We start from the raw sequence: 24,508 nt of genomic DNA, 5'->3' as shown, positions 1-24,508 counted from the left end.
AGCGCAGCAACAAAGGCAAGGCAGCGCGTGCGTGCGGGTGTGTCAGCAGCAGCCAGCCAGCCGAGCCGCCTGACGTTTTGTCACGAGAGGAGGGAGAGGAGAGGAGGAGAAGAGGATGGAAATGGAGGCGGCGGTTGGGGGGAGCGGGAGGAGGGACGCGGAGGCGGAGCTGAACCTGCCGCCGGGGTTCCGGTTCCACCCGACGGACGAGGAGCTGGTGGTGCACTACCTCTGCCGCAAGGTGGCGCGGCAGCCGCTGCCCGTGCCCATCATCGCCGAGGTCGACCTCTACAAGCTCGACCCCTGGGACCTTCCTGGTGCGTCCTCCTCTTCCTCCTCCTCTGCTTTCCCTCTGTTCTTCCTTTCCTTCGCTTGCCGCGGCCATGGACGGCGATCTGCTGCTCCTCTGTCCTCTCTCCGTTTGTAAATGTCGTTTGCTAACCCTGAGGCGCGTGTCGTGTGCAGAGAAGGCGCTGTTCGGGAGGAAGGAGTGGTACTTCTTCACGCCGCGGGACCGCAAGTACCCGAACGGGTCGCGGCCGAACCGCGCCGCCGGGAGGGGTTACTGGAAGGCGACGGGCGCCGACAAGCCGGTGGCGCCCAAGGGGAGCGCCAGGACGGTGGGCATCAAGAAGGCGCTCGTGTTTTACTCCGGCAAGGCGCCGAGGGGCGTCAAGACGGACTGGATCATGCACGAGTACCGCCTCGCCGAGGCCGACCGCGCCCCGGGAAAGAAGGGGTCCCAGAAGGTACGCCGCCGACGAGACGATTGCGCCGCGTGCTCTGCTCCGCCGCATTTGATTGACGTTGATGCTGACGTGATCTCGCCCCGTGTTCCTTGCAGCTGGACGAGTGGGTGCTGTGCCGCCTGTACAACAAGAAGAACAACTGGGACAAGGTGAAGCTGGAGCAGCAGGACATGGCCGCCGCCGTCGCGGCGCCGCGCCACCACCACCACCACCCGAACGGCGAGGTCATGGACGCGGTGGCCGACACCATGTCCGACAGCTTCCAGACGCACGACTCAGACATCGACAACGGCCCCGGCCTGCAGCACGGCGGCTTCGGGGACGTGGCGCAGGGGCAGCCGCCGAGGAACGGCGTCGTGACGATTAAGGAGGACAACGACTGGTTCACGGGCCTCAACTTCGACGAGCTGCAGCCGCCTTACATGATGAACCTGCAGATGCAGATGGTCAATCCGGCGTTGGCTGGGCACGACGGCGCCGGCTACATGCAGTCCATCAGCTCGCCACAGATGAAGATGTGGCAGACGATCCTGCCACCATTCTAAGATGGATGGAACAAGAAAAGGTTGCTGTAGATAAGGAGGAAGGATAGGAGTGGACGAGTGGTGACTGGTGAGTAGAACAATACTAGATTACTAGAACAAAAAAAGATTAGAAATCTTGCAAGCAATTATTCTGCAAATGTGGTGCTTGGCTTGCACTATGTAATTCATTTGTTCAGTGTATCCATTTGGTAATCTGAAAAAAAAACATCTCCTTTCATTCTCATAACCTTAAAGCCCAAACTGTAATTTATCATTCACTATTCTCAAACTCATAGTTATGGTTTAAATATCATTAATTAATTTTCCTCCCTTTTTTCCCCAATTTTCTACACCAAATGTTTTGGTTCTCTATCCAACTTGTGATGGTACAGTGATTACAGATATTGATGAACTAGCAACATCCATTGCGTAGGCAAACGGACTGCGACCATGCATCCATTGGTTAAAGTAAGACGTGGCCATGCACTATGTCAGTCGCATCATGACACACATGAGTTAGCGACACTAGCTTTGCAACTAGATAGATAACATGAAAAAGACACTGAACAGAATCATGGCAAGCATGACTGCGAGTTGCACACAGAAAGTGGGCTCTTCCATTTTCCCAGAAATGTATCAGTTCATCAGTCATCGTCTCTTGAGATAAAATTTAAACCAACTTGCATCTGGTTGCGAGATAACGCCATCATCAGGATGGCATATGAAATATTTCAGGGTGGGAGAAGATAAAAAATATATGTATCGACAAATGACAGAACAAACCACTTGAGGGCAGGATGAGTATATCCAGCAGAATGTAACAAAGGTCTTCAGGTGTACAAGGATAAGGTGTTTGACTCATACCATATATTATCATCAGTATGGTTGAAGCAACTAGCAAGTAGACAATATTTTAGGCCACAAGGTGGACAGATTGGATTAATATGGAGTTCAGGTAAGCTCTCACCTTGTAATGATTTAATGTATAGATTAGTACCAGGGTAGTGGCAAACCAATCCCAGCTTCATATCCAATGTGCTAACATAAGATTCTTCATATCCACGGCACTAAAGTAGTTACCGTCAGAGGTGCGATAAAGAGCTGCATCATCAAGAAGAGAATATATCATAAAAATGAACACCGTCGTAGATTACAGAAGTAAATACTACATGGTTGTTTCAGAATATGCCAGTACACCCTGCCTACAATGGAATAGCTGTGTAATGCTCATTGAAAATAAGCAAGTAAGAAATTGCATGAGCTCTTGCTCAAAAAAAAAAACTGCATGAGCTTCAAGGTTCGAAACCATATGAAACGACTCAAAAGTATGAATGTGATGGAAACTTCTATACTATTTGCACTAACAATTGGGAACAAGTCAGGACAAGCTAGAAGCTACAAATGATTGAATGAAGACAGCAAACTAGACATGCCTACTTTGAAGTGTTTCAGCAAATCATGCACTTGGTGATTACAATCTTATAGAGTGAGATCATAATGACTAGGAGAACATACAACAATCAGCTTCTCTTGTTTTAAGCAGCCATAGAGCATCTCTTTCTTTAGCCCAGAAAAGAAGAAAAATCTCTTCGATTTTTCTACCACATCTTCATAAAGAACAAAATAAATCTTCCTCTCCCTCTTCATATTTTTTTCATAAATTACTTTTTAAGAGCAATTGCCCGATCACTTTCTAGGATGTGGTCTGAGAGACACTAAATCACCCCTTGACCTCACTGAAGCAGACGCCTTGGCAAGTTCTCTGCCTGAAAGCCAAGCCTGTATCATTTCTTCAGTCTTCTTCTCAGGTGAAAATCCCTTAGTTTTCATCTCTCCGTAATACTTCGCGGCCTCCTCTAGTCTCCCATTAAGGAATAAACCGTGTATCAATACAATGTATGCACTCCGATCAGGGGTTAGCCCATTTGCAGGCATTGCGCTCCAGAGCTTCTCCACACTGTCATGCTGCCTCCACCGGCAGAACTTCCTGATCAACATAATGTAAGTGTCCATCTCTGGCTCGCACTGCAATGCTTTCATCTTATCCAACAGATCAAACACCTCAATGGGGCTTCTAGCCACATCAAACAACGCATGAAATGTCCTCACAGAAGGCGACAGTCCTCTCCCTAACATATCATCAAGCATTTCCCTTGCCTCCTGAATCTGACGAGCCTTGCAAAGAGGCCTAATGAGGGAGTTGAAAGTGGCTGTGTCAGGGGCAACCCCCTTCTCCTCCATGCTCCGGACAAGCGTCTTTGCCTCATCCACACACCGTCCCTTGGCGAGTGTGTACACGACTGCATTGTAGACTTTCCTGTCTGGTGTAATACCAGCCTCTTTCATGCGATTAAAGAGCTTCATGACAGTGTCCAAGCTGCCGACTTTGGAGAAGCACGAAATCATACTCCCATATGATATAACGTCCTTTTCAATACCTTTAATTTCCATGGCATTCCAAAACCTCTTCGCCTCACGCACACAGCGGACCATGTTACACCAGCCATTTAGCACAATGTTGAAGCTCTTGGTCTCGAAAGGGAACTCCTTTTCGCTGGACAGCAGCAGGTGCTCCGCATCCTGGACGTTCTTGTACCGGCATAGTGCGCTCAGGAGACCGTGGAACTCAGAGACACCAGCCCGGAAACCAAGGCTCGGGAGCGCACGGAACGCCGCGACGGCGCTCGCGACATCACGCGCAGCGCAGTAGCGCCGTATGAGAAGAAGTACAGCGGCCGGCGACGCAAGCGACGAGCGGCGCATTTTGTCGAGCAGGGCGCGTGCGTCGTCGAATCGACGGTGCTTCGCGAGGATGGCTAGCATGGAGTGGCACTCGCGCCGCCCGGGCGCGTACCCTGGCTGCTCCGAGGCCCACCGGAACGCGGCGTGCGCCGCGGCGCAGCTGTTGCGGAGGCGGGCCAGCGCAGCCACCACGACCGGCTCGGAGGCCGCGGCGCCGCACCTCCCCAGGAGGCCCCTGGCCCGCGCGGCGTCCAAGTGGAACCCCTCGACCGCGCCTACGACGGCGTCCACGTCGCGGGCGACGTCCGCCGGGAGCTTCTGGAGGTCCGGGAACGAGAAGGGATCATCCTCCTCGCCATCAACGCCATCACCGCCGCCGTCTCTGCTGCTGCCGTCCCGCGAGGTGGAGATACGCGAACCTCCGCAGAAGAGGAGAGGAGGGCTCCTCGGCTTGGTGAATCCGCGGGCGGTGGTGGCAGCGGAGAGGAGCGGGATTGCTCTCGCGAGGGCGCTCCGCAGCATGGCCGGCGGAGGCGGGGAGGAACTGAGTTGCGACTTGTTATTTTCCCGCCTTTGCACCTCATAGAGGTTACGCCAAAAGCACAAGGAAAGCGTAAAGTAGCTTGGCGCCTTGACCTTTCTTTCGTCTTCCCCTGACGCATCACAAAGGACAAAGCTGATCAGAGTGCGACGAGCCGATAGGAACCAGTACGACGGGATCAAACTGCATAGTTCAAGATTGAGATAAGCGATAACAAGCATAAATTAATATTAAACATCATTAATTCTTAATTAATAACCTAGGGTAATCTATCGGCCTAAATTACTAAACCTGAAAATTCCAATAGCAGTCGTTAACCAAGTTGAATGCAACTCGATTGATGGACGGGAGTCGATGGTTGATGCAGGTATTGTTCCTAGCTGTTTAGAACAAAGAGAGGTAGAAGGACAGCAGAAAACAATGGCATAACCATCTGATTGTACCAAAGCAGAGTTGTACCTTATCAAATATAATTATACCAAAATATGTCTATGGCCAAATTTTACAAAGCTCATTTTAACCGCAAACTAAAATTGCCCTTCGAGAGAGGCTAAATTGACCAAGGGGCTTTCTACGCTATAACCGGTGAGAGAGCTAACCCGGAAGAACTCTCCCTATGGGCCAAGGACGTTCAGGGCTTCCCACCACCATCATGGATGTTGTGTTGTTGATCAAATGAGATCTGAGTACTGCAGAGGATCTGTGCTCATTATCGACGCAGCTTAGCCCAACAAACACATACTCCTAAAGGTCCACAAGCAAAAAATTCCATTCCAAACGTGACCGTGAGAATATTGATGTCCAGCCCTTTGTAAGGATTTTATCATAATACTGCCACAGCAGCCATTATTACTGATTAAAGCATACAAATGTCTTCAGTGTAGATTATCAGGACGCTGCCAATGCTAATGACTTCAAACATTTCCCGACTTTCCGTCTTCACATTTTAGAGATCATGATTTATGTTTATTATTTCGCAGAAAAGACGAAAGACAAAATACATAATACATATGGCTGCTGCTCCTTGGCTTCGCATTCAACTGTCTAGTAAATGACGATATCGATCGTGGAATGTGACATCACGCCAGCCGCGTCGCAAGACAACCTGTAAATAAATCGAAGCCATACAGCTCTTTTGGCAATTGTCAAGCCAGAAAACTTGATAATTTTATAATAGCCAAACATAAGTGCCATTGTAAATTGACTAACAAAATACTCGAAGCATTTCAAACAAGTCATCTCACAGAATAGGAGAAATCAATACGGCAGGCTAATAACTTGACCAAGGGACTGTTTCTACGATAGGACCGGTGAGAAAGCTAAAGGAAGAACTCTCCCTATGGGGCAAGGAACGTTCAGCGCTTTCCACCACCGCCGCCGATCTTAGGACCTTTAGAACCCCTCTGGGCAGCACCACCCTTCGCCTGTGACTTCTGAGATTTTGCCACCTCTGCCTTCTTTGCCTTTTTCTCATCCTTGGTTTTCTTTATGCGCTCCTTGATCTCGCTGTTATAAACAAGTCGAATTGACATCTTAGTTTGAATGAGAGCAAAGAAAATGGATGGTCCAAAAGATTCAACGGGAAAGAACCAACAGTTAATGGATTCATCTGTAGAATGCAAGCATGCATAAAGAATCATTTAGCAATGGTGGTTAAAAAGAAAACAAAATTCGCTCATATGAAGGAGCAACAGCTATTACAAGAAAACAAATGTGGGCAACAGCTAAAATCAGTCATATCAGTTTTACAAACATAAATAATATTCATGTTCAAAAAACAACTTAAAAGTATATGTATGCAGAAAAATAGCCATAACTAAACAGAAAGGTGGAGAATGTACCGAAGAGCCGCTTCTCTGGCTGCATCGCGGACTTCAGGCTTCTCACTTCTCTTCTTTTGGATAACTTCCAGTGTAGCGCCAACAATTGACCGTGAGTATGGCTTCTTGGTGGTGCGGCGCCTCTTCTTGACAGCTTCAGCATGAATGTCCTGTAGTGATACAGTGAAAAACAATTTCATAAGAGAAATAGCAGCAATGGCATGGTATAAATAAAACAATAACAGAAAACAATTTCAGGCAGATGCTCCAGAAAACTCAGTAACTGAACATGAGCAGACACAAGAAACACAGGGTGGATGGATGTACTCAGATAACTCAGATCATGGAGCTGAAGGATATGAGATATGTATACATCAGATATTCATCAGCAATTGCAAAGACACAAAGATACAGGGTAGTTACCCAAGCCATTGCATGCATCAAAAAGACATTATAATATAAAGAATCAAACTTCACATTTCCCCTTGAAATGATGATTGTGTTGTTTACGGAACTTTAGTTACTATGCTTGAAATATTTTCATGCAAAATATCAAAATAAGCATGTTATTCATTAATATGTAAGCACATAGATAGGGCAATCAATTGATTGCATGGGCACAGGATGCAAATATATGAATGAATAATGGTGAAAATGTGGGACCTTCTTGTGCTGCTTCCTGTACATTGCTGTCCAGGTAAGCTTTGCAGGCTTCAGGCGGTTGTGGAAGTAACGCTTGCATTTCGAGTTGGCAAAAAGAAAAACCTTCAGGAGGGAAAATTTGAAATTGTTAGCAGACGTCCTCTAAGTTAGTCATAATAATGATGTAATGACTCTCTCACTTCAATGCATAAAGAAGTTTACCTGGGAATCAGCACGAATGAATCTGATACCCTTGCCTGGGTATATCTTCTGCCCACTGAAACGGCAAAGTTCAGTCCTGTAAAACAAAGGACAACGACAGATTAAATACCAATATTGTGAGATTGATAGAAGTATATTTAAATAGTGATCTCATTTTAGAAAGATCAAAATTCATCAACTACACATGACAAAAGCACAAAGCACCGGAACTTACTTCAGAACCATCTTTTCAGACTTGGGAAACTTTCACAATGTCCTGCCTGGATTCCACAAGCGAATGCAACAGAATTAGCACATGAAACCTAAAGCCTTTAGCACAATGAAACATGAAAACACCACCAACAATATAAGCACATAAAATCAGCGGAGGCAATATCAAAACCAACTGATGCTGAAACATGGGGCCTTTACAGGCATCAGATTCATAATTCACAAATCATACTGCGCAATTATCCCGAAATCAGGACAGAAGTGAGTGATGTTGGGCGACTACTGGCAGCAGAGAGATGAGTTAAATCTCTGCTGCAAAGCGGGTTCCCTTTTCTATCTTGCACAACAAATAATAGGCTACCATGCAACCAGAACAGCCATAATGCCTCAGTACCTGTGCTCTAATTCAGTTGACACAAAGTCTAAAAGCAACTAAATAAAAGGATGTCTCCAAGATGAACGAGATCACCAACCACCCCTTCAATCCAAACAATGAGTAATTGTTGGGTAACTACTAACAGCAGAGACAAAGAATTCGCTGCTGCAAACTGTGCACCCATGTCCATCTCGCACAGCAATAAGATTCGGCCACCACACAACTTCGGCTAGCATGGCGCCTCAGTGCCTGTGCAAGAGAGATCATATACAGGAGACCTTTCCGAGATTCGAACGATTCAACCATCCGCCATGGACACATCCAGATCAGAAAAACAGCAAATCATGTACTACTCGAGTATTGGTGCCGGATGAACACATCCCTACATGGAACGGCAAAACTAAAGGACTGGTTGCTTAACCTCGGATCAGAAACCAACCAGAACTCGCAAATCCAACGGACGAACAGGTAAAAGCACCGCGCAGCAGGAAGGGGAACTGCTACCTCACGGACGAATCAACGACGACGCGAAGGAAGGGCGGGGCGAGATGGAGAGGATGGGAGATTTACCTTGAAGCGGCGCAGCTGTGGTGGCGGCGGCGGCGGCGGGTGGGAGTAGGGGAAGAAGGGTGTGGTGGCCTCTCGGGTAGGGTTTTGATGACCTCGCAGATGGGCCGATCTGTAGTTTCTGGGTTGATGGGCCGTAATTTCTCGATACAAGGGCCATAGTTTACTGGATCGACCGTGTTTTTTTCCCTTTTGACCAACTTCATCGATGCTGGCCTAACGGGCATCAATATTTTTCACTTATGCTTATAAACTAAAATTTAAATTTTATATTAAAAATTAATTTTAAAGTTTTTTCATCATTATCTTTCAACCTTGGTTTTTATACAATAAGAATACGTATATAAAAGTTTTTATTCACAAATTATTTTCGTTTACAAATAAATCATTTGTGTTTTTACAGGAAAAGACCAAACAATCGCCGCAGTGATCTAGGAATAAATGTCATGGTTAGGAAAACGAAAGAATGGCGGCTAATCTTGCAAAAATAAAAATGCTTACACAGGAATATGCAACGTTGGAGTCCAACGAACAATTTCGTTGAAATAATGAACATGTGAAGCCTCAAGTAATAGAAAGTCCAACAGTGCCATGCAAAAGTTTCAGTAAGGTTTCATATACATGGACTCCCTGGTACAAGTAACTGAAAAGTTCAGAAAAATTTTACAATACATTGCGGTGGCTTATTATCACAAAACTGTTGTAAAGAATGCCCGGGTGTAAACTCTTCGCTGTTGCACTGGAAATTGATCGCACCAATAATCATGCCCGTGTTCTGGAAATTGATTGCACCAATAATCATGCCTGTGCTCTTCAGTTAACGTCTTTGTCTGGTTCAGAACTTACGATCGGAAGGTTCCTTCTGTACTGAGGCGATGTCAATCTCCTCTCCAGTGGTGTCTTCCTCTTGCTCACGACGAACCTGTTCACGCCCTTCCTCATCGGCATTATCTCAGGGAAGTCCTCGTCAGGGATGTTGGCAAGCTCGGAGATGTCTTTTATCTGTGCTGCTCTCCTAAACCATCTCTCAGCTTTAGCTTCCTCGGACATGTCCAGTGGATCAGGATCCCTCACAGCAGATCCTTCCAAGCTCTTTCCAGTATAACCTCTATTCGAGCTTTCCCCGTAATTGGAATATCCTGCTGTTTGGTTAGGTATAGTAGCAGAACTACCGCTACTGGCGCTGCTATTATCAGAATATGAGTCACTCCTACTATTGTTGCTGTGGTTGCTCCATGCACTGCTACTGTTGTAACTGCTATTGTTGCTCCAGGCACCACTGTTGTTATAGCTGCTGTTGCTGCTCCGAGTACTGCTGCTGTAATAGGGATTGTTGTCGCTCCGACCACCATTGTCATAATTTCTGGTGCTGCTCCAAGCATTGTTGCTGTCATTGTTGTTACTAGTCCAACCATTGTTATTGTTACCATAACCTGACATATAAGATGGCTGCGCAGAATGGTTGTCCCCATTGTAAGCAGATCTATCTCTGCTTCCGTTAAAGCTTCCCTGATTGTTGTTTGCATGCCAAGTGCCACCAGATCGACCATCCATCCCTTGAGATTGGGGTTGATGATAACTGACGTTTTCACCATATCCATAACTGCCTGCACTCTGATGTGGATAGTGTCCATTCCTGTTCTCATCGTTCATGTTTTTTACTGTCTGATTGCTCACCACCTGTGAGCTATTCTGAATATTTCCAAGATTTCCAGATGAAGAATTTGTTTCTGGTAATTTTTCAGCTGATGGCGGATCTTCTGGCACTCTTCCTGTATCTGATGGATTCTCCACATGCTTGTCTTTCTTCGCGAAGTAACCAGGAGGGAATGGGACAAATGGAACAAAATTCGAATTGTCAGCATGCTCAAGCACACTGCGCCTTTTGTACTGTGGCGATGTTAATGTGCGGTCTTTCTTCTTACTAATAACAAACCGATTCTCACCTTTCCTCATTGGCATAATCTCAGGAAACTCTTCATCAGAAATTGCACTTGGAAAGTCCTTTACATCACCAAGCTCTGAAACTTTCTTGGACCATTGTTCAGCCGTATCTAACGATTTCTTGTCATCTCTCCTCTCCATTAAGTCCATTTGGCTATTTTCCATAGAATCAGCCCCTGTGCCTATTTGGGCATCTGGTTGACCATTACTAAAATTATTTTGTGGCTTAGTAAACTGATCTGCAGATAATGGCACGAAAGGGACATGATCAATGCCACCAAGATAGCCAGTTGTTTTATTTGAAACAGTATTTACATCTCCATTACCAGATTGATTATTCTGTGCTGAAGTAGATGTAGAACGCCCAAGAATCCTGTCTAATGTTTTACTTATCTTGGAGTCAGATGATCCAGCTTGGGGGCTATTGTTACTGCTGTATTGTGCATTTGCCAATCTTCTTTCTAGTGGTGTCTTGCGTGTGCTAACAACAAATTTATTGGCCCCCTTCCGCATAGGCATGATCTCAAGAAAATCCTCGTCAGCTGCTACACTACTTAAATCAGCGGAATCATCAAGTTGAGATACTTTGCTCAACCATCTTTCTGCCTTCGCGTCATTTTCAGCGAGTTTTCTCTCGATTTCAGATTTACCAACATTGTTTGCATTAAGAAACTGTGCCATTCCACCTAAACCAGCACCAGCAGGATTTGGTGGGATCGTTCCTGGTCTTTTACAATCACATCGTAAGCATGACATGTTCCTCCCGTAATTATAAAACTCACACCTTAGCAAAAGGAAAGAAGTAAAGTCAAACTAATTTAAAATATAAAAAAAATAAATGAACCTGAAATCATAGAACTTTAGAACAAGCATGCCAGGTCTCTTACTGAGGGCATTCCCACTCTCCACCAGTCAACATCTTCTTTGGTCGATGCTCATTGCACTCAAGGCACCTCACATTTCTAGCAAAATTCATAAAGCTACATCTGCAGGTTGCAAAGAACATTTTCAATGGAATATTATGAAAGGAAGAAGAGGGGGCAAAGTGCAAATAATTCATCAGTAATAAAAAATCAAAAACTGCAATAACCTCAAATGCATTCAAAAAAATCAAAATTGTAGGAAGATTGGCTGTTCAAACTAAAAAGTGAGACTTATTGGCCATGCTTGGTTAAACATTTATTAAGTTATCAAAAAAGTTTGAAGCTTGTGTAACAACATTGGCAAGGCGCAAAATAAAACCTGGTTGATAGTGAAGAGTGAAGACAATCTACTTTTTTTACAACACTTCGTAAGATCAAATAAATACATGTTATTGATAGGTTGAGTCCTTAAAGTAAGATGATCAATTCCATGCAACTGTTCAAACAAGAAAACAGAAAGACAGAAGTAGAGAAATAGCACACCTTGTACAAATCCAGTCACCTCGCTTCATTTCAATATTTTGTCCTGGAGGCCTAGAGAATCGCTCATGTTGGCCCAATGTATTTTGCCCAGTCGTTGATTCCACATAACTGGAGGTTTGAGGAAATCCGCTAAAACTTACAAACTCAGCCAATATATTCCTCACAGCTGTATCAGTAAGTTCCTTGTCTTTCGAACAGCTGTCTGGAGAACCGTATGCATAACTTAACAAGTACCGAACAATATCGATGGTTTCAGCTCTCTCTGACTGAGTTACCTGGTGAAATTTTCACAGCTTCAGTGCATTGACCAACATTTTGTTATCTGAATTAATCAAATATTACTGGACTCTAAATGTGTAATGACAAGTGAAAGTTGAAACTTGACACTGAAACAAATATATCATTTCTACTAGCACACAAATCAAACGACTCGCTAGACTTCTAACAAAATTCAGCTCAATATGTTTTGGGTTGGCACGTTTAGTCCTCCCTTACTGTCAGTGACTCAGAGTCTCACAAGCAATATATGCCAGGCGAAACCAACAAAAAAACGCATCTGGTTCCTCGTCTTACTAAGATCATAATCTAGTAGACTGACTACCACATTGAAGTAAAATCTGCTGCAACCAAGCTCAAAAAGCCGTTAAGCAAAGGAACCGACTTGAGAGAGAGAGAGAGAGAGAATGAACTCACATCGCTCCCTTCCCCGCCAAGGTATTGCCGCAGGCGCAGCTCTGATGCCTCCCCGTCCTTGAACAGAATCGGTGCTGCGTTAGCCACCAAGACCTCCACGTCTTTCCTCGGTAGAGACCTGAAGTCACACCAAGTTGATCAGCAAAACTCCAAGTTTCCCAACCTAGTCAGGGAGGCCGAGTGGTTTACTTCACCTGAGGAGGTCAGGCCGGTCGCGTGCGAAGGAGAGGAAGCAGGACACCGCGGCCTCAGCGTCGGGCGACAGGCCGCATTCAGGAGCGAGGGCGAGCTCATCGGCGGAGGAGGGGGTGCGCGCGCCGTAACCGGCCGCCGCGAGGCGGTCGACCAGACGTGACCACTCGGGAAAAGGAGAATGAGAAGGTAGGGAAGGCGATGCTGCGCTGGAGCTGGAGCTAGAGCTAGAGCTGGAGACATACGAATCGGAAGAGGCAGCCGCGGCCGAGGCGGAGGCGGAGGCGGAGAGTGTGCGGAGGGGAGCTGGGGAGGAGAGGAGCAGCTGGCGGCGGGACGCGGCCGCCGCGGGCGGGGAGAGGAAGAGCGCGAAGGCGCCGGCGGAGGGGCGGAGGCGGAGCGGCGAGGAGGTGAGGAGGAGGGAGGAGAGCAGCTTGTAGGCGCCGCCCATGGCGACGGCGAGGAAGGGGAGGGTTTTGCGCCACCGGCGGCCTCGGTGGGGGATGGGCCGTGGGCGGTCGGGTTTAGGCGGCCGGCGACGGAGGAGTGACGGACGGTGGAGGCCGTCGGAGGGGCGCAAATATCTCGACGGGATCGGACGGCTCAGCATCCTTCCACGCGTACCTCTCGCTGGACGGCCCAAGGCCGAACTATTTCATGGGCCATCCTGAGCTGTGTCCTTGCAAAATGGGCCACTCCATTCAATATACGGCCCATCATATTGCAATAATCGCTGTTATATCTTCTATGGGCCATTGGGCCCGTCCTACTATTGCTCTCTCTAGCCATCACGACTACTGTAAAATGATGGCAGAAAACCAAGAGGAACTTGTCAGACAAAAGAAGTGCAGGGACCTCGAGGCATCAGTGTGTACAAGTACGTGTATACTAGGGACCATCTCTCAGTTGTGCATTTCTGGGTTGTCGCACGGGTTCTTTCGGCGACGCCAGGGACCGCGCCCCTTTTGTGGCGTTGAAACGACTCAAAGTTTTTCAGATCGCTTTCGCACCGTTTTCAGATAGCTTTCGCCGCAGAATTCTTCCCCGGTGACCACAACGTGCGGCCCGCGGCACCGCCGGCTCGTCGGCCACTCGTCACCACCCCCGGCGAACCGTACGACGTGAGAACGCAGCGCGGGTGGGGGGGCCTGCTCGATCGGTTGACTGCTCGGCGAGGGAAAGTACACTCCTTTCCAACCACGACTCCACGATGTTGGATAGTACGGTTAGGTACATGCACTGGGCAAAAAGAAAATCCACAGTGGATTAACGAATGCGGCCTTCTTTTTTCTACCATGTTTCTGCATTTGTTGCTGTGATCCACCATGAAAGCTCGCACATTCTCGTCCAACTTCACTGGTGCACGACAGCTTGGACGTTCGGGCGTTCGCCAAAAAAAATATAGCTTGGACGTTTGCCGGCGTTCAAGTGTGTCATGCAATGCACGTCACATACTCAGCCACCTGTTGCTTCGCAATTGGCTCGCACTGCCCAGTGTCCCTGCCGATCTATTACCCAATAAGTGAAAACAAAAAACCCCGCTTTTTACAGTGCGTAAAAACCTTTCAAAAATCTCAAACAGATACACAAAAGTTTCAACAACATACTGGACGCTGATTAAGATTTTTTTTTTCTTTTTAAGCGGCTGAGCCCCGATACAAGCACGAAAAATCAAATCAAGCGGGCACGCGCGCACCCGTTGCGGCGCTGACTGGTAACCCAATCATGCGACGCAGATGTCAGGCGAGGCCCGCGCACACGCGGCGCGCCTCTGCCGCTAGCGCGCTGCGCCCACACGGCCACACACACACACAACTACACAAGCGCATCGCGCGCGGGACACCAACCAACCCACCCCAGATCGCGCGCGCGACACGACACCTCGTCCTCCACAGGTCAGTGTCGCCGAGCTCCGAGACAAGCGAGCTATTACAAAGACGACGACGACGAGGACAACGCCGCCCTCGGTAAAGCAAAAAAAAAAGAGAGAGAGAGAGAGAACCAAGCGCTCGCCAAGTTGACTTTCGCACGCAGCGGGGACGGACAGCGAGAGGCCGTAGCCGAGCCGGGGCGAGGCGTTGGCTGGCCCCCTCCCGTATAAAATCCACCCACCCCCGCGACTCCGCGAAGCCGCTATTGGGTGCTCCACTGCACGCCTTTCGCCTTGTATCCATAGGAGTACACCAGCAAGCGAGCGATCAGTAGAGCGACACACCGGCGGTGCGCGGTGAAAGAAACAAGACAAGCCAGAACAACGCTCGACGGTACAGAGGCGGTGGTTGGTGCGTGCGTGGGGATGAAGATGATGGAGAAGGCACCTCGGAGGAAGGCGCAGGCGGCGCCGCCGCTCGTGGCGCTCCTCGTTTTGTCTTGCCTTGTTCTTCTTCCGCTGGTTTCCTCTGTGCCGCTGTCCAGTAAGTGACTGATCCCTGTCCTCTCGGTGATTACTGTTCTACTTGTTGCGGCTGCTTCAGTTCGTTCCAAGGTTCATGTTTGTTGGTCAACTAACCACTGTTCCTTTTGGTGCAGGAAGCATGTCCTTGAGCAACCACCAAGCATCAGTTTCTGGTCTGGAGGCGTCTGTTGATCAGGTTTCTTTTCTCTCACAGCCACACACCTTAGATCGGTAGATACATGTCAAATTACTATTTTCTAGTTGCTGGTGATTGGACGGCTCGCACCGTGGCCTAACCGTGCATCTAGTTTAAAGCAGAGCCATCTTTTCTTCTGCTCAATTAAGGTTCCATAGTGTGCCATAGCGCCACGCACTCCCGTGATGGCATCGCACTCACATGCAACACAAACTACTCCTATTTAACTATGCACACCAACAGTACAGATCCGGCGCAATGTGTGGCCTAGCCATATCACTCGATCGTTACAGAGCGTTTGCTCTCAGCCTCGCAGATTGGCAGCTGCACGGTCCCAGTGACCAAACTGACCATGGCATAAACTATCTATGGTTTGACGAGCTCCTAGCTTTCGCCCTGCATGTGAGCTCTCATGTGTTGTGTTAGCCTCTGGATGGATTCATCATGGCCGGAAGAGCAGGTCAGAGCATGCAGCTGCCGTTTGGTCGCTGGGGCGCTCCACTGATCCGATCCACTCACATGCACAGCTATCTTGCTGGGCCGGTCATAGTGCAGTTCACATGCATGGCCACTTCCCACTGTGTGCTGTTGTGCACACAGTTCGTGTTGCCCCCACTGACAACGCCTTTTTCCAGAAAGAAAAAAGATCAAGTAGTGCCTCGCGCCCGTTCGTGCAGAGAACATTCTCGGTCTGTTTTAACTTCAACTTGGCTTAAAATATTACAGCATTAGTACTTCGATATTTATGCATATACACGTACGTACAGTTCCATGAATGGTGTTAATATAATTACGGTTTGCAATTCTGTGGCTGGCGATACAGGTTGTGGCGGCGGCTGAGGAGCGAAACCTCGACGAAGTGGCGGCGACGGCGAGGATGGTCATCGAGGTCAACGACTACCCTGGCTCCGGAGCCAACAACCGCCATGATCCTAAGAGCCCAGGAAGAGCATGAAGCTAGTGATCTGCAGGGCCTTGTTACATATTAGGAGTATTAGCTATAGTACGTAGTGACATGTGATATATGTGTAGTGCTTTGAACCGGCCGGCTAATTAATCAAGTCTTCACCTATTATTGTCAGATCGAGTGAAGCACGAGCTTGATTAGCTAGCTACAACTCTCGATTAAAAGGGAAGGAAACTTTTCAAGTTCGATCCTTGTTAGATATGTATCTGCAAATGTGTCCATGTCCACCCATCCCCCTCAGTTTGTACATCTTGTGTGCTACTTAATTAATCAATGATGACAATAGCAGATAAAATATATCTACGAGATCCATGAGCTTATATATCATCATCTCATGCCTAATTAATTAGTGCTACACTGCCACTGCATCAACGCATCGTCGCCATCGTTGACTGTTACTGATTTTATAAATGATAATTCGTGTACTGCGTGTGGCTGACGATCCTGGATGTCCAATGTTTTGTTCAGTTGCGATCATTTCCGGACACGTCGCGCTCTGCCCCTGAGAAGAGCTCGGCACCTTCCCGTGGCGTTAACGATGATGATGCATCGTCGTGCAGGGGAGAGACGTTGAATCGTTAACCACTCCACACTGCTTGAGACTGGGGGCGTTATGCAGTAGCAGAAAGGGCAGCTTAGAGCGTTCGTCGTCAGCTCAACTTGATCGACTCTCGAAATTCCATAGCGGCCACGGCGCCTCTGCAGACAAAGACACTAATGGCCTATTTAAGAGAGCTTTAGATTCTGAGAAGTAGCTGCTGGGTAGTCAGCTTTTAAGAATTTAGAAAATCTTATAAACCCAGCTTCTGGATTCTCAGTTTATTTTTCAGAATCTGTAAGTACAGATTCTCAAAATCTGTGAACCGTTTAGGGCAATTTCTGGTAAAAAAAACAGCTTTTAGTAAAAATTGTAACTGAAAGAAGCTCTCCAAACAGGTCCTAACACAGTGGGCAGAAATCTGAGTAAGCATTTCAACTGTGGACTCACGAGCTCGAAATACTGTCAGATATGGCTAGTGATCAACATGTCTACCGTCGTTGGTGTCAAGGGTTGAACAATGAACACTGGTGACAAAAGGAGCAGCAACTGGGGAAAGTGATGGATTAGTGATTGTTGTGACTGATGAATTTTGAGAGAGGAGGGAAGAATACTACTAGCTAGTTATGGAGTGCCGGATACGTTCCTTTCAGTGGAGATAAGGGGATCTGAAACTCTGTATCGACTGTTGTAACATTCTGTAGCTTACTCGTTAGATTTTGTGTTACGCATGTGTACATGATCGATTACAGTTTAGGTCTCGGGTTTGTAATAGATGTAGGTTAGTGTTAAGTCAAACGCTGGCATAGACTCACTGTGAAATAACCAATGTAGTAAATAGTGTATTGCGAATTCATTATGGATTGAGATCTGTGTAGCAGATTGCAGATGCTATATTCTAATGATATAAAAAATGCCACTCAAATTAATAAATGGTATATATGACAGTAGTTTACCTGATATCAATATACTGGTATCAATTATCAATTAGTGATTAATCTACTCAGAACTTTATCATTTAGACAAGAAAGTAGTCATAGAGCCAAGTCAAAGCAAATAAAAATATTTTTAACTACATGTGCTAAATTGAGTTCAGTCCGTTTCATAATGTAATATTTTCTAGCCACACCTAAATTTATATGAATAATAATAAGTCTATACATATATAGATTATTGACTGATCAATAGATAATCTAGTTAGGATAAGAAAATCTTACATATAACAAAGAGAGTACTCTATATTGCGGCGTTGCAGCAGTTTTTTCTTACACAATGGTTGTAAACAATGCCATCGTGGTTGCAATGACACATGTGTACTGTTATTTAATAGTACTTTGGTTTTAACCATAAGATGACTTAATATAGAGGTGAATATGACTACCTAGTGACGTTATCGATTAGAGTACTGTGAATAGCTTGATAAGTTGTAATTATGATAAATTGGGAAATGACACCCTTAATTTGTGCTCCAATTAGACTTTAGCCAAATCTTGTTAATAATTATCGTGTGTCGGTGTTATTATCGAGATTAGATTTACCGTGCGCATCTATGTTTGGCTACCGATACAACTCTGGGTACCAGTTCTGTAACATTGCTAGCTTTAAATTTCTCCAGCCAAGACGAATGGAGTTCAACCCCTTCTTCAGACGAGTGCTTTCTTTCATTTGTTCTGAAAAGAGGAAAAAACAGTACTAAATGTTTGTCTAGGAAGAACTGGTAAAAGATGGCCGCGTTCGAAGTTGCTATAGGCCGATAGGCAAATCTAAGCACGTAAAATGAGAAAAATTATTAGTATATAATTAATTGAATATTAATTTTTGTAAACTTGAAAAATATATTAATTTGATTTTTTAAACAACTTTTATACATTTTTTTATAAAAAATACTTCGTTTAGCAGTTTAGGAAGCGTGCACACAGAAAACGATGTAAAAGTTTTACTCCATTAGCACTTGGGAACGCAGCAGATATGTCTGGCTTGCCAGTTGGATGAATCTCTACAGGTCTAATCATTTTCTTTCCACAATTTGCACATCTATAAGGATTATAGATGAGTGCACGGGTCATTGGAACGCAACGAATGGCTGCCGACCACAGCGCAAACTACAAAACCAGCTCTGTCGTTGGGCGGCGAGACACTGCTCCCGGACTTCGACGGAGATGTCACGAGAGATTCGCCCGTTTCTGACGGATAGCGAGGGAGAAATCACATGACAGAGTAGACTTTTAGCTAGTAAATCTCTTAGCCACATTTATTTCATTGAAATTAAAAAGACAAACAAAACAGCTTATTAATGATAAAGAATAATTTATAAGTAAAACTTCCGCATTACGTGTTTTTAGATCCAATAAAACAAAAAACTTTGATAAAAAACTAAACTAATTCTAAAATTAAGATTCTAACTTATGAGCATAAACATAAATAGAAAGATGAAATCTTGTGTTATACTCTATTGTCTTACTCTCATGATTGGACAGTTTGACCTCCTGATCCAGCTGCCTGTTGAGGTCTGTGGGTTGCCTGTGTAGGGAGTTGTTGGCTCGTAGTAGCTCTGAATTTTTTTCTCTGTTTTGATAAGAAAAACGTTTTTGTTGTAATCCATCTGCCATGAAGGTCCTTGGAGAAAAATAGCATTGTCAACTCCTGTATGCAAGCTAGATTGCTGACTCTCAATCAACTTTTTTAGTCCATGAAAGATTCACGGGACAACGGGTGCCCGTCGTTAGCTGCTACCAACCTCGCAATCTCGTGGCTTCCAATGGCTGACGGGCTAAACATTCGACGGCCAACGAGATACAAACACACAGAGAGAGCATAGTTAGCTTTTGTTGAGCTCTCCACGTCTTGCCATCAAAATTATCATGTACGGATTAAGACAAAGGCCTCTTCGACAAGACAAGTTAAACAACCTGTAACATAGCTTACTTTTGATCTTTTCCTAAAACCGTGGTCTGCGGGTGATTCAGGGGGCTGGCTTGGACGCAATCAGGGATACAGGGTAGGGAAGTAACCATGATTAAGGGGGTCTGCACATGAGGAAACATAACTACAGGTCGAATGATAGATCTGATAAAATCGTATGCTTGGCAGCTTGGGTGTTGGGATTAATACATCTCGATCGTATCTAGCCGTCCTTGACTAAACAATTAACCAATGCTGCTTTCTTTCTTTCCTTTCTTTTTTAGATATCAACAAAGAAAGGTGAAGTCAGCGCACTTGAATCTTATGGCTCTTTTTTCTACCCCTTTTATTTTACAGTATAAGACTATTTAGCATTACGCAGATTTACATAGATGCTAATAAATTATGCATGCATACAAATAATATGCATTGATCAGTAGATAAATTTAGATATTTTTAAAAAGACATACGGGATATAAAATAAAGAGAATACAAGGTAAATAATATGAAATTCTGGATATCATGGCAAGGAAAATAATCTGAAGAATATTGCGTGGAGGAGAAGAGGTACTGAAAATTCTGAATATCACCATAAGGCAAATAATCTGAAATTCTGAATGTCATGACAGGAAAGAGCTGTTGAAATAATCTGAAGAATATAACATCGAGGGGACAGAGCTACAGAAGAGGGCAAGAGGCAGCTTGTAAATTTCAAAAGGAAAATAAATGGGGCAGCTTGTAGTTTCCGGTTCGCGCGTTGCTGGTTTGGAGCCCAGCCTTTCCATTTCGGCCCACTGTACACTGGCCCAAGAGGAAACAAGTCTGTCCTTGTTAGGACATCAATTGGGCCCGGCTTGTGCTCAGCGATGCGAAAACGTCCGTGTATTTCGTTGTCAGCTTTTCAAGTTGTTTTCCACTCCATTACCCCTTCATTTCTGCAAATGTCTCCGTCTCACTATCACGTCTCACCCATATGAAAGTTGTACCTCCATCTCATAATAAATGCATCCATATAGTTTTAATCTATAAGACTGCACCGATGTAATATTAAAATAAGGTTTAGACGCACGGTACACTGCAGACTAGCAGAACAAACCAAAACAGGTTACGCGATTACAAAATCGTTGAAATTATAGGAGTTATATTCCCTACAAACAGTTCAAGTCAAATATATTATCCTGATTCTCTCACACCGAGACTCTAGCAGAAGTTATTAGAATCTGAATGTAGCGAAGCTGCCGGCTGCCGCGAGCCTGCGAAGAATTCTCGCTCGTCGGCCATCTTACGCAGCGCCCAACCGTTTCCTCGCGCGGCATGCCGGCATCTCCCTGACTCCCTCCCTCTCGTCTGCGCCTCTCTCCGCGTCCGTGCAGGGCTGCAGGCGCAGGCGCGTTCCGGCACACGACTCGGTCATCGCCTCCTCGTCCCGGACGGCCGGACCAAAATTCAGAAAATGTCCGCAAAACTCGTACGAGTACGATGGCTCATGGCTGGTCTGGCCGGTGGCTGGAGTGCCAAGACGGTATCTCATATTCTCATCTCACAGTGCCAGACTAGCGAAGTCAAGGGATAGGCATACAACCCCGTCTTTTCACCTATGTTTATATTTATAAGCCAACTTTTAAATTTTAAATTTATAATTATTATTAGATATTTTTTAATCATAGTTTATTTTTTATTGTTAAGAACACATGTATAAAAGTTTTGTTTAAATATTATTTTTCGTTTTCAAATATGTTATATTGCTTTCCCTTTAAAAAATCCAAACGATGAAAGCCTTCATTATTCCATGGATTTGTCAGCATGTTAGGCAGTCGTAGTGTTGTACGTACCGTAGAAATATGAGATTAGAGCCTCATTTTGTGACTTTTGTCCACCCATGTGAGCTCACACGCCCACGGATAGGATCGTAGCCGTAGGGAAAATGGTGGCCACTGTACTATACTGTTCTTTCAAACGTGGTAGACAAAAATATTGGTTTTCAGTTATCACCATAGAATTTGAGGTGTAGCAATGAATTGTGCGAGAGAAAGGTGCATGAATCTCTGATGGTGAAGTAAAGCTGCAGCTCTTATGTTTGTTCCATCTGCAAATAAGGGTGTTCCCTTGTTGTTGGGTTTCTGGTTGGCAACGAGTAGAGTAGCGGAGCAGTTGTTACTTGGCCTGATCAACGATGTGGTTCTGTGGTGTGGTGTGATGCGGTCAGTTGATGGCTTCTTCTGTTGATGTTCACCTATAGGGATACAAAAGAAAATTAAGTTCGATTTAACCAACCCCTCTCTCCAACCGCAGAACCCGATATTTAACACCACTCAATACTTAAAAAAAAAACACCACTCAACTCTTTAGACCAAATAAATTACCACCCCTAGTCGATCCTATTCGACGATAAGGATGTTAAAAGAGCTCAATAGTCTCGAGAAGCTCGAGCTTGGCTCATTTTAGGCTTGGCTTGAGCTCATGAGCAAACCCGAGCTTATACCCAAACTTGCAAGCTTTATCGATCCGAGCTCAAGCTTTAAACGAGGCTAACGATATATGACTTTTATTGTTTACTTAATAGATGAACTATGTCATACGTATATAATTTAATTTTCTTTTTTTCTTCTCTTTCATTAAATTGGTTAACTTAAAAACTAATTATTTTTTATTAACATATTATTCTTAAAAGAATATATTATATCACTATGAGTCAATATCAAGCTTAGTAGAGCTCATATAAAAACTCAAAGGTTATACATGCTTGATTTTGAGGTCAGGCGAGATCGCTCGAGCTCGCCTCATTAACAATTTTAAACTTGATGACATGTGATAGCGATCTAGCGATACAAACAGTAAAAGATTAACATATATATTTAAAGTTTTGTAGTAGTATTTGTTTTCAAACAACATTTTTGTTAGCCTCCAGTCCATGTGGGTAGCCCGTGCTGTTTCAAAGCGTAGGCAAGCTTCGTCTCGAAATTCACTGTAGTTTTTTCTGTTAAATTTGCTTTTTTGGAGGGGGGGGGGGCAAAACTTCATGATCTCGAACCCTTCTAATCACATCGGTGTGTGTTTAACGTCCATTGTGAAGTTGTGACGCGTCACTGTAACGTGTCAACTATGCTCTACTTTTGTGTAAGAAAGGCCTCAGTTCTTAGTCACCGATGTGATTGCCCGTGTAGGATTCGTCAACCTCAATCACCTCTTACCAATTATTCTCTTTGCAAGGAACTCACCTCCACTATTTGACGTCAGCCGGCAGGTGCTAACCAGTTAAGGCCCCCTTTATTCAAAAAAAAATTATAGGAATTTTAGAGCATCTTATTTCTATAGGAATTTTCCCTACAAAGTCTTTTAAATCAAAGAAATGAACCTTATAAAATTCTTATGAAATGCCTCTTCCCATACAATTTTTGGAGAAAATTTAACAAGAGGTACAACCTCATGAAAAAAAAACTTTTTGAGTATTTATCTCTCCTCAAATTCATATGTTTTTCCTGTGGTCCAATCAAACGGTTATTTCTATGTTTTTTCTGTGTTTTGCAGTACTATATTTTACACTCATATTCCTATCAAAATCATGTTTTTCCTATTCCTTCATTTTTTTTATTCCTATAATTCAAAGAGGCACAAATCCTTTCTGACTCGTTCTTACTTACGAGTCGGTTTCACCACGTGAAATAACCAAACACATAATCTGACCGTGAAAGAACAAAAGAAACGACTCGTTCCATTCGAGCCAGTTTATTTGCGAAATCCAACACAGAAAAAACTGATCAGGAATACGAATATGAATACCCAACAAAGTGTAAGTTAGCTATGCCTTTCCCCTCCACCCGGAACCATGCATCCATGCATGTGCGACAGATGCACAGGACAAAACGCAGACTATTAACAGAGTTGCACCGCCACATGCTGCTCGAAAGGCCCCCTGTATTCTGCCTATCTGAATTTGTTCCTGACGATGATCCTCTATAATTAAATGCATGGTGACTTACTGACATATGAGATGTAGATCCAAAATTTGTTGGATCCATATGCAAATGAGAAAGACACCAACGTATCGACTGCAGATGATCTCAATCCGATGCAGACTAGCATAAGATGGTTCTTTTTCCCAGGTAACCGTGCGAAGGAATACAGATTTCAGCAACTGAGTTTGTCGTTAGCGCGCAAGTACGGTCAAGGATGAGCAGGCACTAATGAATTGCGTTGATCACTGAATCAAAGACGCCACCATTCCCATGTGAAGTCGAGGAAAAAAGAACAACTCCTGGTTTAGGACGAAATGTGGCCATGGGATTGACGGCATGTGCCACTATCATTAGTCCTTTGATTTCACGTCAAAAGTGCCATTAGTAAATTTTCTGCTTCCGCATACGACACCATGACGTTATTATCTGACCAAACGGTACGAAAAAAATGTTAAGAAACCTTCCGTATAGAGAAGCTTTGTTGGGTTTGGTAACTTTCATTTCCTCATGTCCGATCAAGGAGCCCAATGGTTGAGGGATGTCACCAAGACAATGCCATTGTTTACGGTCTAGTTAGCAACACATCGCAATCTTGCTCGACGGGTATGTTTTGCTTGTCACATAAGTGATTCCTTGATCTGGATGCACCACAGCGACAAGAAACAAGTTCTTTTTCAACAAAAAAACACAGGTTTCACCATATCTAATAATCGGAACAACGCCAAGCTTAACAATGGGCGAAACTCGCGGCGATGGCAGAGACGTGCGCTCCAACGATTTCAGTCTATGTGCACCGTGCACGGAGAGAAGTTTGACCCACGTAACACTCACAACGTGATTAACAAAAATAGTTTATAAATAAAAACTTTGTATTCTCAGTAATCTAAAATTGTCAAGTCTAAAAACTAAACTTTAACAAAAAAACTC

At 44.9% G+C, this 24,508-nt stretch overlaps 5 protein-coding genes across 6 annotated transcripts; 2 read left to right on the top strand and 3 right to left on the bottom strand.

The window, feature by feature from the left end:
* LOC102702230 (NAC domain-containing protein 68) lies at positions 1–1,551 on the top strand. The gene is made up of 3 exons (XM_015837873.2): positions 1–317; positions 466–749; positions 845–1,551. Exons 1-3 carry the CDS (start codon positions 116–118, stop codon positions 1,292–1,294), a joined length of 936 nt encoding a protein of 311 aa, XP_015693359.2. The 5' UTR covers positions 1–115; the 3' UTR covers positions 1,295–1,551.
* Positions 1,552–1,756: 205 nt separating this feature from the next.
* Positions 1,757–4,558, bottom strand: LOC102701953 (pentatricopeptide repeat-containing protein At5g15010, mitochondrial). 2 transcript variants are annotated; one of them, XM_040526602.1, is made up of 3 exons: positions 2,789–4,558; positions 2,241–2,374; positions 1,757–2,167 (listed from the first exon to the last, which is right to left on the bottom strand). In XM_040526602.1, the coding sequence occupies exon 1, from the start codon at positions 4,535–4,537 to the stop codon at positions 2,960–2,962; it is 1,578 nt and encodes a 525-aa protein (XP_040382536.1). In that variant the 5' UTR covers positions 4,538–4,558; the 3' UTR covers positions 1,757–2,167; positions 2,241–2,374; positions 2,789–2,959. The 2 variants fall into 2 exon arrangements, with proteins under 2 accessions (XP_040382536.1, XP_040382529.1); XM_040526595.1 differs by having other exon boundaries at positions 1,757–2,374.
* Positions 4,559–5,698: 1,140 nt separating this feature from the next.
* LOC102701672 (60S ribosomal protein L24) lies at positions 5,699–8,456 on the bottom strand. The gene is made up of 6 exons (XM_006644836.3): positions 8,397–8,456; positions 7,455–7,500; positions 7,241–7,316; positions 7,040–7,141; positions 6,398–6,546; positions 5,699–6,062 (listed from the first exon to the last, which is right to left on the bottom strand). The coding sequence occupies exons 2-6, from the start codon at positions 7,463–7,465 to the stop codon at positions 5,912–5,914; spliced, it is 489 nt and encodes a 162-aa protein (XP_006644899.1). The 5' UTR covers positions 7,466–7,500; positions 8,397–8,456; the 3' UTR covers positions 5,699–5,911.
* A 412-nt stretch (positions 8,457–8,868) lies between these two features.
* On the bottom strand, positions 8,869–13,144 carry LOC102721611 (zinc finger protein VAR3, chloroplastic). The gene is made up of 5 exons (XM_015832840.2): positions 12,631–13,144; positions 12,437–12,554; positions 11,744–12,018; positions 11,225–11,323; positions 8,869–11,121 (listed from the first exon to the last, which is right to left on the bottom strand). The coding sequence occupies exons 1-5, from the start codon at positions 13,077–13,079 to the stop codon at positions 9,207–9,209; spliced, it is 2,856 nt and encodes a 951-aa protein (XP_015688326.1). The 5' UTR covers positions 13,080–13,144; the 3' UTR covers positions 8,869–9,206.
* Positions 13,145–14,635: 1,491 nt separating this feature from the next.
* LOC102701395 lies at positions 14,636–16,485 on the top strand. Its single transcript, XM_006644835.3, has 3 exons — positions 14,636–15,042; positions 15,158–15,219; positions 16,043–16,485. The coding sequence occupies exons 1-3, from the start codon at positions 14,925–14,927 to the stop codon at positions 16,172–16,174; spliced, it is 312 nt and encodes a 103-aa protein (XP_006644898.1). The 5' UTR covers positions 14,636–14,924; the 3' UTR covers positions 16,175–16,485.
* The last annotated feature ends 8,023 nt before the right edge of the window (positions 16,486–24,508 follow it).

The sequence above is a fragment of the Oryza brachyantha genome, chromosome 1, assembly GCF_000231095.2.
Source record: "Oryza brachyantha chromosome 1, ObraRS2, whole genome shotgun sequence".
Taxonomy (NCBI): domain Eukaryota; kingdom Viridiplantae; phylum Streptophyta; class Magnoliopsida; order Poales; family Poaceae; genus Oryza; species Oryza brachyantha.
The sequence above is the reverse complement of the archived record's forward strand: the minus strand, read 5'-3'. Positions and strand labels throughout refer to the sequence as shown.